The sequence below is a fragment of the Saimiri boliviensis genome, chromosome 2, assembly GCF_048565385.1.
Source record: "Saimiri boliviensis isolate mSaiBol1 chromosome 2, mSaiBol1.pri, whole genome shotgun sequence".
Lineage (NCBI taxonomy): Eukaryota > Metazoa > Chordata > Mammalia > Primates > Cebidae > Saimiri > Saimiri boliviensis.
The window spans coordinates 3,452,216-3,463,504 of NC_133450.1; the positions used below are offsets into that span (position 1 = coordinate 3,452,216).

The 11,289-nt window shown below is 56.3% G+C and overlaps 1 protein-coding gene across 5 annotated transcripts; it reads right to left on the minus strand.

The window, feature by feature from the left end:
- Window positions 1-475: 475 nt before the first annotated feature.
- Window positions 476-10,082, minus strand: NEIL1 (nei like DNA glycosylase 1). Of its 5 annotated transcripts, XM_074392650.1 has the most exons (11): window positions 8,017-10,077; window positions 7,477-7,613; window positions 6,237-6,692; window positions 3,414-3,533; window positions 3,259-3,322; window positions 2,950-3,049; window positions 1,832-1,959; window positions 1,447-1,474; window positions 1,230-1,291; window positions 914-1,079; window positions 476-769 (listed from the first exon to the last, which is right to left on the minus strand). In XM_074392650.1, exons 3-11 carry the CDS (start codon window positions 6,668-6,670, stop codon window positions 699-701), a joined length of 1,173 nt encoding a protein of 390 aa, XP_074248751.1. In that variant the 5' UTR covers window positions 6,671-6,692; window positions 7,477-7,613; window positions 8,017-10,077; the 3' UTR covers window positions 476-698. The 5 variants fall into 5 exon arrangements, with proteins under 5 accessions (XP_074248751.1, XP_003943046.3, XP_074248754.1 ...); XM_003942997.4 differs by having other exon boundaries at window positions 7,477-10,077; XM_074392653.1 differs by lacking the exons at window positions 7,477-7,613; window positions 8,017-10,077 and adding an exon at window positions 3,891-3,994 and having other exon boundaries at window positions 6,237-6,420.
- Window positions 10,083-11,289: the final 1,207 nt, after the last annotated feature.

Here is an 11,289-nt window from a genome sequence, read left to right on the forward strand (position 1 = left end):
CTCAGGCTTGGGCTGGGATGTTTTCGGTGGGTAGGGGCAAGGTCCTAAGGTACCTATTTGTGCAGGGTCTGGGTTGCAGCCCCCACAAGAGACATTAGGGACCCTGAGTGACCAAAAGCCAATGAAGCGACCATGCGTGGAGAAGCTCCTCCCCCGTGCCTGCAGGCAGAGGGCCTAGGGCTGGGGAGCTGCCAGATGGCGGGTTCTGCCTGGCTCCTGCCAGGACGGGGGAGCAGCCCTGGACCCTGGAGAATCTGGAGTGGAGGAGCTGTGGCTCCCGGGCTGCCTGGGGCCAGACACCACCTCTGAGGGGCTGAGGGGCTGTCTCTGCAGAGGCAAGCTGTCCTCTGACAGCCAGAGCCTTGAGGACCAGCATGCAGGCTGTTTGCCTTGTGCGGAGGGTAGGTCTTTTGTTCCCAGGCCCAGACAGCAGGCCTTCCTACCTGGCCAGCTCAGGCCAAGAGGTGCCAAAAAGTTCACATTTATCAGTTTATTAAAAATACAGCATTTTTCACATGAGCTTGAAGGATGTGGAAGGTGGGGTGCCGTTAAAAACATCACAGTTGTGCCGGGAGCAGCCATCGGGCATTTGTGCCTTCTGAGAATTCAGATACTGCCCACTCCTGAGAATTCAGACAGACCCCCAGATACGGGGCAAGGCAACAAGAAGGGTGGGTACAAACACGGAGACCCTCCTGCTAAGAGGCTGAGGGCCCCTCCAGTTCCAAGGATGGGGTGTCAGCCTTGGCCTTCCGGGGTCTGCGCGGGCCTGGGGGAAGAAGAGGTGAGATGGTCAGCTCAGACTCCTGGGTTGCCCTGACAGCCTCTCTGCCAGCTTCGTTCACAGGCTCCTAGGCCGCCATCCCATCCTCTCCTGTAGAGCTGGTTTCCGAGAATGCGGAGGAAAGCCTACCAGAGGCTGCCTGTCGTCCCTTCCTCCTCCCCTTCTTGGGGATTTTGGGAGCTGCTGGGTCCTGCCGGAAGCTGGTCGCCGCAGGCCGCTGGGTCACAGTTCTCTCAGGAAGGTGTCTCTGTGCACTTCGTGTCCTGGAAGGGGCCTTGCTTGGAGGTGGAGGGTCCTGGATGGAGGAGGCACGGGTCCCTAAGGGGCTCTGCAGAGGTTGGTTAGGACTCGCCACTCCCTGCACCCTCTTAGGGTAAGGCAGCCGCCTGGGGGGCGAAGCCAGGGCAGGATACAAGGGAGGCGGCAGTGGAGCGGGCAGCCATACCTCCACTCTGTCCTCAGGACTCGGCTGCCTGGCCTTGGATTTCTTTTTACGGGACTTCCGCCCTGCAGGACACTGATGTTGGAGTTGGAGGGTCCTGTCCTGCCCCGGGGCGGGGACTCCCAGGGTTGCAGGCGATAGGGTGGAGAAAGGTGCTGTGACCCTTGCAGCTGAGACGTCCTTTCTGCTCCCCCATCCTATTACGTTAGGAGTAGCTTACCTTTGGGTGCCAAGGGTCCAGGATCCCCCTAAAGTGGGATGGGGATAACTCAGGAGTCGGCCTGCATTGGCGCAGGGGCAGTATTCAGTATTCCTGGGAGAGGCAGGACTGACACACACCCTTCCAGGCCAGTGTAGCTTCTGCCCTAGGAAGCCTCCCCCATGTCAGAGTCCACATCAGCAAAGCTGCCCTGCCCTTAGGCTACTTTCACCCGCTGCGACCCTGGGACGCAAGGGAGGAGAGGGGCATGACCCTCGGGAGCAGTGTGGTCCTCAGAGGGTCTAGACAGGCCCCGAGCATCTCCACCCCAGTTCTTGTGACCCCAGCTTTCATTTCCACCCATCAGCCTCATGGGATCTCTTTGCCCATGTGAACAGGGCCCAACCTGGAACCAGATGGTGCGGCCATGCCGGTCCTGCAGGGAGCTCATGCCCGGCATGCCATAGCACCGCAGCCAGGCGCGAAAGGCGGCAAAGTCCTCCTCCCCGCTCTCTGACCCGTAGCCTTTGCCCCCTGTGGGACAAAGGAACAGGCAGAGATCAGAGGGCAGACTTGGGTTGGGAGGAGCGGGGAGGCTGGTTAGACCTGGCCCAGACCTCAGCTACACAAGCTGACGGACTGAGTCAGGGGCCAAACTCCCCCCTCCTCTGGTGATGCGACCTCAGCTGGCATCTTCCCACTCAGCCACAGCCTTCCCGTCCTGGAGGCGGGTTAAGGATCCTTGTCCTGGCCCTGTGCAGTAACTCACACCTTTAATCCCAACGCTTTGGGAAGCTGAGGTGGGAGGATCCCTTGAGGCCAGGAGTTCAATACCAGCCTGGGCAACATAGGAGACTGTGTCTCTACAATTTTTTTTTTTTTTTTAATTAGCCTGATGTGGTGGTGTGGGCCTGCAGGCTGAGCCACTTAGGGGCAGAGGTGGGAGGATCACTTGAGCCCAGTTTGAGGCCAGTCCAGGCAACATGGTGAGATCCTATCTCTACCAAAAATACGTGTGTGTGTGAATATATAAAAGAATCCTTGTCCTGTCTGTCTCATGGGTTGAGGAAACACTTTTTTTTTTTTTCTCAGACGGAGTTTTCACTCTTGTTGCCCAGGCTGGAGTGCAATGGCCCGATCTCAGCTCACTGCAACCTCTGCCTCCCGGGTACAAGCAATTCTGCCTCAGCCTCCCAAGTAGCTGTGATTTCATGCATCCACCACTATGCCCGGCTAAGTTTTTGCATTTTTAGTAGAGAAAGGGTTTTACCATGTTGGCCAGGCTGGTCTTGAACTCCTGACCACAGATGATCCCACCCACCTCAGCCTCCGAAAGTGCTGGGATTACAGGCATGAGCCACTGCGCCCAGCCAGGAAACACTATTGACAAGTGAGGCCTAGTCCACTGAGTGACAGCTAGGGCTACGAACTTCCAAGCCAGTGAATCGGGCCCAAAGAGGGACACCTGCCCCAGGGTTACACAGTGACTTGCTCCAGCAGAGGTCATTCCATCTGTGGCCTCACCCAGCCGGACCACTTCCTTGGGCACTGAGTGGCACAGCTCCAGCAGGTCGGGGTTCTGCAGCTTGGCCTTGATCTTCTGGCTCAGTGTCAGCTCCGGGCTCTGAGGAAGGGGCAGGGGCAGGACCTGTCAGTGGGGCCATGTAAAGCAGCTGACCTTCCCTCTGAGCTTGGCGGGACCTTGGGCCGTTCACCACCCACCCCAGCCCCGTTGTTGAGCTAAGCTGGGGACACCTGGCCCCACTCATCCGCTCGGCAGGCCGCGTGGACACCAGCATGTGACAGTACACGTGCTCCATCCCTCGGGCTCACCGGCCTTCGCTGCTGCAGGGCCTCCAGGACCGAGCGGGCCTTCTCAAAGGGCGGGATCTTCAGCCTGGAGTGGGGGCGGGGGAAGTCATGCTAGACAGTGGGGGACGTGGACACACCTGGCCCACCCGTCCCCATGCCCATGCCTGCTTGCTCACCGGTACAGGATCTCTGCCCGCAGATAGTTGCCAATGCCATTGAAGAACCTCTGGTCCAGGAGGGCCTCGCAGATGGGCCGGTCGAAGGCCTTGTCCGATAGGTTTCGTAGCACATTCTCCCTGGAGGGACACAGTCTGGGTGCATAAGACTCATCCCCACCCTCCATGGATGGAGAGAGGGGCTCAGAGAACCTGTTTCTGGGTGCAAGGGGAAGGAAGCTGGGAGTTCTAGAGTTTCCTCTGCTCCCTGCCTCGGTTTTCCTATCTGTTAAATGGGAACATATGGGATTAAAATTAACTGTGAAAGGACGGCTGGGTGAGGTGGCTCACGCCTGTAATCCCAACACTTTGGGAGTCCGAGGCTGGCAGATCACTTGAGGTCAGGAGAGCAGCCTGGCCAACGTGGGGAAACCCTGTCTCTAACTAAAAATACAAAATTAGCTGGGCATGGTGGGAGCTGCCTGTAATCCCACCTACTTGGGAGGCTGAGTCAGGAGATCGCTGGAACCGGGGAGGCGGAGGTTGCAGTGAGCCAAGATTGCGCCATTGCACTCCAGCCTGGGCAACAGTGAGACTCCCATCTCAAAAAATAAAAACAAAAATAAAGTGTGAAAGGTGAAAAATACTGATCAAAAATAACGTGAGGCTGGTGTGGTGGCTCACACCTGTAATTCCAGCACTTTGGGAAGCTGAAGCAGGAGGATCCTTGGAGTCCAGGGGACCAGCCTAGGCCACAGGGAAGGCCACGTCTCTTCCAAAAATTTAACAAAGTAGCCATGGGCTGAGTGGTGTGCCCTGGTGGTCCCAGCTACTTAGGAGGTTGAGGTGGGAGAATCACCTGAGCCCTGGAGGTTAATAACCCAGTAATCTGTGATGGCGCCACTGCACTCCAGCCTGGGCAACAGAGCGAGACCCTGTCTCAAAAAAAAAAAAAAAAAAAAAAAAAAAAAAAAAAAAAAGCAACACGCGGTCGTATATGAGGTTGTGTGTTTATCACTGCAGACTCCTCAGGACATGAGAACTGTCCAGGGGACCTCACCTGTCTGCAGTCTGGAGCTCAGACATGTGAGGGCTGGTGGTGGGTGAGACTATATGTGGGTTCACCATTGGTAGGGTCCACTCTTCTCAGGATGCTGGATGTTCTCTGGCTCTGTGCAGCAGATAAGTGAGGTACCAGTGAGGGCCCTAGAGCCCCCGCCCCACCTCCAAGGGCCGTGGGTCTCCTCCCCACCGTGAAGAGGGTGCGTATCTTTTTCTTTGCGAGAAAGGGTCATGGCAAGACAGACTGACTGATGGGTGTGAGGGGTTGGCCAGAACACAGAGTCCTGGGGTGAAGGTACAAGGGTCGCCTGGGAGGTGCCCTGATCCCTGAGGGAAGCCAGTCACCACACACCCCAGCGGAAGCACTAAGGAAACAGCGCAAATGCTCACTGTTTGAGAGAAACATCAGAGCCAGCTGGCAGAGTTAAGTTGTGGCATGACTCCCCAGGAAGGCAGAGGTGGGAGGGATCCAGGACCAAAGACTGACGTTTCCCTGGGGATGTGCGTAGGGTCTGGGGAGGCCAGGAGTCAGCTGCCTTCTAAGGCGTAGGAGACATCCCCGAACCATCCCACAGGCATCCATGCCTCCCAAGGGCCGACTGACGGCACAGCCTCCCCCAGAAAGGGAGAAGTCCACTCGGGGCCTCTGCATCTCTTGCCAGTTCGAATGCTTTCCTTGGGCCGGCTCATTCTCATCAGCCAGGCCTCAGCTCACCTCCCTAGAGTGGCCACTGCCAGTACACCCCCACCCTCGCCCGAGTCATCCTCCACCTGTTGGGTTTTCCTCAGGCACGCATCTGCCCGTTCCTCATTCCCCTACTCTATCCGAACGTCAGTTCTGTGGGAGCAGGGACCACATTCATCTTGTTCACTGCTGTATCCCGAGCCCCTAGAACAAGGTCTGTCACGAAGCAAAGATTCATGCATGTTTCCTCTTCAGAGGAAAGCAGCTGTCAACACTGCGCCATCTGAGGTGACCTGCATTGCATCCCAGCTGGGGCTGTGACACCCTCCTGCAGGCAGGGAAGAGGCGCAGAGGAGACCACAGGACACAGACCAGTGGGCAGGCAGGATGTGGGAGACCACAAACCCAAGGTGGAAACACGTCCTGAGGCAGTCCCCTCCCCACCCCCTTGAAACAATCTGCTCAGCCTCTTACGTTAAAGCCCCTCCACCTTCTCAGCCTCCTGGGAGCCCTAAGAGGTAGTGTGGCATTGAGGGTGGGAGCCCCAGTTTCTATGACACTAACTGGCCAACTGTCCTCGGGGCAGTGCCAACCCATCCTCCTCTTGGCTTTCCTCTCTCTTCCCCCATCAGTTTTTTTTTTGAGACAGTTGTTGGAGTACAGAGGTGCTATCCCAGCTCACTGCAACCTCCACCTCCCTGGCTCAAGCGATTCTCCTGCCTCAGCCTCCTAAGCAGCTGGGATTACAGGCAAATGCCGCCATGCCTGGCTAATTTTTGTGTTTTAGTAGACACAGGGTTTCAACCATGTTGCCCAGGCTGGTCTCGACCTTCTGATCTTAAGTGATCCACCCGCCTTAGCCTCCCAAAGTGCTGGGATTACAGATGTGAGCCGCCACACCTAGTCCCCAGTTAGTTTTGTTTCCTTATCCACTGGCTCAGGGAGCTGACCCAGGACAGGGACACTGTCTTGATCTGCAGATAAGGGGACTGAGGCCCAGAAGCGGCAGACACTCGGCCTTCGTTGGCCAACAAGGCACTAACAGAGCCAGGTGTGGAGCCCGTGACTACGCTCATCACACCTGGTGCTGGCCCTACCTGAACTGCTCGTACTCCTGCAAGACGCAGGGCCCGCGGCCCGGCTGCCAGTTGCCTCCAAGATCCCAGTGACCGAACCGGCGGATGTCCACGAAACATAGGGCGAGCTGGAGGCCGGGCGGAGCCGTGTAAAAGCGCAGGTGGGCGTGGCGTGGCAGCTCCTCCCGGGGAACCAGCTGGAAGGAGCCGGACATGCCGAAGCGGAAGACCAGGGCCAGCGGCTCCTGGGGGGGCTGGGCCCCAGGCAGCGGGCTGAGAGTCAGGCGCAGCTCCTTGCCGCGGGCAGAAGCCGAGATGCGGTAGGCGCTGCTCTCAAAGGGCACCTCAGGGTTGCGGCTGACGGAGGACTTCTCCACGCAGCCTCCGAACACCAGCACCCTGCAGGCCTCGTTCACAAACTGGCTGGCCAGGTGCACCTCCGGGCCCTCGGGCATCCTGAGCGAGGGTGGCGGAGCCCTGTCGGGGAGGAAGGCAGCAGGATGAGCCCGGGTGGACCTTGTAAGGTAGCGGCTGTCAGCCCCATTTTTAGAGAACTCGGAGGGTCGGAGGGGCACGCAGCTGGCGGGGAAGTGCGGGCCTGGCCACCGCCCCCAGTCCCCTCCCGGGACAAGAGCCTGGAAAGCCCAGGGGCCTGGAGCTGGGCCACTAACCGCTTCCTTCCGTGAGCTTTCACCGCGTTTAGAGGAAAGTTCGAACACGTGCGTGGCCGCGGCTCCCGCCCCTCTGCCTCCCGGCTCCCCTCACTCACTGGCTCTTCTCTCCGCCTTGGCCCCTACTGTCTCTCTGTCCCGGACACTTAAGGGAGCCTCCCCTCCGCACATGCTGTCGCTTTCTCCAGGCCCTCCCACCCTCTGAAAGGGTCTTAGGGTCTTAGGGTCGCGTGGCCGCCTCTCCCTGGGCCCCCATCCCACCAAGTACGCGCCCGATCTGTCGGCGCACGACAGAGGGAAAGAGAGCAGCCCGGCCTGGTGCGGGGGAGCCGCGGGATCCGAGGCTCCGCCGCAGCGAGCCCCGGGCCTGCCCCATGGGCCAGACACCCCCACGGCCACCCCCGGGCCAGTGCAGGGACCAGGACAAAGCGGGGCTGCCACCGTGCGCTGGAGCCGCCCCCACGGCTCCGCAGGAGGAGAGCGGGCACCAGGAAGGGCTCCCCGAGCTCTGGCCCCGGGCCCCGGGCCCGGGGGAGGTTAAGGGCCCGCGGCAGCGCCTGGTGCCTGGGGTGGGGGTACCCACTCCTCACCTTCGCCCTCCCCGCTTTGCCTCTGTCGCCGGGCGGTTCCAGATGGGACACGAAGGTGTACCTCGAGTGGAAGGGGGCACTTAGCGACGGGAAACGCCTGTACCTCGCTGTCTCCGCACCTGGGCGCCGACGCGGGCCTGGGGACCGCAGGGCTTGTTTTGAGGGAGAACCTAAGGCTCCAGATTCCTAGTGTTGGGGAGGAGCCGCGCTCTAGGGCCCGCCCTCCCCAGGCTCCCGCTGAGACCCTGTCCTCGGTTAATCCTGGCTCCTCTTCTCCTCAGGGACCTCCAAAGTCCATCCTCTCCTTTGCCCAACAGCGCACCCCCGCACCTCGACCCTGCACGCCCCCACCCCCGGAACGGCACTCAGTTCTGCTCCCGCCACCGCAGCCACTAAAGGGTTAACGGCAGGAGAGGAGGCGCCCGGGAGTGCGCTGGGAACGCTGGGAAGTGTAGTCCCTCAGGGAGGCGGTAGCAGCTCTTGGAGGTGTTTCCCGAGCTTGGGGGCTGAAGGCTGTGGGGCAGGCTTCGGGGCAGTTACCTGGCTGGGAGGTGGCGGAGAAACCTGGCTTCCCACTGCCCGGCGCCAGCAGATGCGGGAGCAGGTCTGAGGCCCCGGTCGTCCCTGTCTGCGGTTGGGGGAAGTCACCCTGCTAGCCTGGGACAGGGTCGGCACCCCCAGCAGGAAACAGCAGCAGAGGAGCCAGAACGGAGTCGCCTGCAGCTGCGCGCAGGGTGTGCACAGGTGCGCGGTACGCGCAGGCCCTAGGGACCCCTTGGAGACCCTAAGCACCAACGCACAGTTAGACCCAACTCATAAACAAACATCGTCACTGCCTGCCGGGTCGGAAGGGCAGCCAAGCAACAACAAAAAAGGCGGGGAGGTAGATGGGGAGAGTCTGAAATCAAGAGGTGCCAGTCCGCAAAGAGGAGGAAACACGAGAGAGACTCGGGTGGAAGGAACAGCCAGTGCAAAGGTCCTGAGGGGAGAAAGACATTGGCCACTGAAAGAACTCCAAGTCGTATGTGGCTGGAGTACTGTGGGCAGTGCCAGGAGGTGGAGACAGAGAAGCAAACAGGGCCCCAATCAGGTCCGGCTGGGCCTCGGGAGGGCCTCTCTGTGGAGTCTGCACTTCATTCTAAGTGTGTGCCTGGCCCATCGCCACAATTTCCCCTCCTTCACACTTCCCTGCTTGCCTTCATCTCCTTATTAGGCATACTAAAAATTATGTGGCTTTGTAAGAAATTGGTTTTTAGAGATGCACGTTAGTACATGTTAGACATGTCATGACTTGTCTAATTTACTTGAAAATACTTCTGCCAAAATAAATGGAGTTAACAACTTGGTATTAGTTGACAATACCTAAGATAGTAGATATTAGTCAACAGTAACTTCTTTTTTGTCTCACTATGTCACCCAGGCTGGAGTGCAGTGGCACAATCTTGGCTCACTGCAAGCAACCTCCACTTCCTGGGTTCAAATGATTCTCCTGCCTCAGCCTCCTGAGTAGCTGGGATTACAGGCATGTGCCACCACGCCAGCTAATTTTTGTATTTTTAGTAGAGATGGTTTTGCCACATTAGTCAGGCCAGTCTTGGACTCCTGACCTCAAGTGGAGTATGTCTTTTTAGTAATTTTAAATCTAGATGGAACTACCTTCCCCTCTCCCACCCACTTCATCCTACCTTTTTTTTCGTCTTCATGATACGTTTCCGAGGAGTCTCGGCCAGTTGTCCTTTGACATAGATGCTGCATCACATTCTGAATTTATCTGTATCCTCAGGGCGTCACTGCTACTGTCACAGATTGAACCTCTGTGGTTCATCCTGCATGCTGGGAATTAGATCTAAAGGCCTAATTATATATGAATTCAGGGATACTTCCTAAGTGCTGCTCCATACTGTTTTGTTTTGTTTTTTGAGATAAGAGTCTCGCTCCGTCACTCAGACCAGAGTGTAATGGTGCAATCTCGGCTCACTGCAACCTCTGTCTCCTAGGTTTAAGCGATTCTCCTACCTCAGCCTCCCAAGTAGCTGGGATGACAGACATGCACCACCACTCCCAGCTAATCTTTGTATTTTTAGTAGAGACAGGGTTTCTCCATGTTGTCCAGACTGGTCTCCAACTCCTGACCTCAGGTGATCCACCTGCCTTGGCCTCCCAAAGTGCTGGGATTACAGAGGTGAGCCACTGTGCCTGGCCACTGCTTCGAACTTTCAAGTGCTTCGTATCAGGAGGCACCCAATTTCCCGTTGTCCCACTTTAGTGGGGGCTGAAATTGGTAAGACTGGGGCTGTGGCAGCTGGACCTCCGCATTAGAAAATGTATGCTTCGGCCGGGCGCGGTGGCTCAAGCCTGTAATCCCAGCACTTTGGGAGGCCGAGGCGGGTGGATCACAAGGTCAAGAGATCGAGACCATACTGGTCAACATGGTGAAACCCCGTCTCTACTAAAAATACTAAAAATTAGCTGGGCATGGTGGCGTGTGCCTGTAATCCCAGCCACTCAGGAGGCTGAGGCAGGAGAATTGCCTGAACCCAGGAGGCGGAGGTTGCGGTGAGCCCAGATGGCGCCATTGCACTCCAGCCTGGGTAACAAGAGCGAAACTCCGTCTCAAAAAAAAAAAAAAAAAAAAAAAAGAAAAAAAAAAAAGAAAAAAAAAAAAAAGAAAATGTATGCTTCATGCCTTGTGACCACCAAATAATCTATGGAGCAATTTCTTTGTTGTTCTCTTGTTTAAATCAAGGTATAATTTACATACAGTAAAATTTACCCCTTTCTGACTGCAATATTTGACAAATACATAAGTCGTGTAACTGCCGCCACAATCAAGATGTAACGCACATTGCAGCATTGTTCCCAAGATGTGGAAACAACCTCAATGTCCATCAACAGGTAAATAGATGTTTTTAATGTGCCTATTTTATACAGGGCAGGCATGGTGGCTCATGCATGTAATCTAGCACTTTGGGAGGCCAACAAGGGAGGATTGCTTGAGCCTACGAGTTCAAGACCAGCCTGGGCAACATAGGGACACTCCATGTCTATATAAAAAAAGAATGAGCATAGTGGAATGCATCTGTAGTTCCAGCTACTCCAGAGGCTGTGGCTGGAGGATCTCCTGAGCCTGGGAGTAGGAGGTGACAGTGAGCTGTGATCATGCCACTGCACTCTATCTAGATGACAGAGTGAGACCTCATCCCCATCCCTGCCCACCCCTAACCCCAAAATGTGGTATACAATGGAATATTATCCAGCCTTAAAAAAAGAAATACTGGCTGGGCATCATGGCTCACACCTGTAATCCCAGCACTTTGGGAGGCAGGAGGATCATGAGGTCAGGTGTTCAAGACCGTCCTGACCAATGTGGTGAAACTCTGTCTCTACTAAAAATACAAAAATTAGCTGGGCTTCATGGTGTGTGCCTGTAATCCCAGCTACTAGGGAGGCTGAGGCAGGAGAATCACTTCAACCTGGGAGGCATAGGTTGTAGTGACCTGAGATCGTACCACTGCCCTCCAGTCTGGGCGACAGAGCAAGACTCTATCTCAACCAAAAAAAAAAAAAAAAAAAAAAGGAAATACTGCCACATGCAACAACATGGGTAACCTCAAAGACAATGCATTAAATAAGTTGGTCACAGAAGGATAAATACTTCATTGTTCCACTTTTATGAGGTATCTAAATAGTCAAACACATAGAAGCAACAAGTAGAATGGTGGTTGCCAGGAACTGGGAAGGAGGAGGAAATGGGTAGTTGCTATTCAACGAATATAAAGTTTTGGGTTTTTGGCCGGGCACAGTGGCTCACGC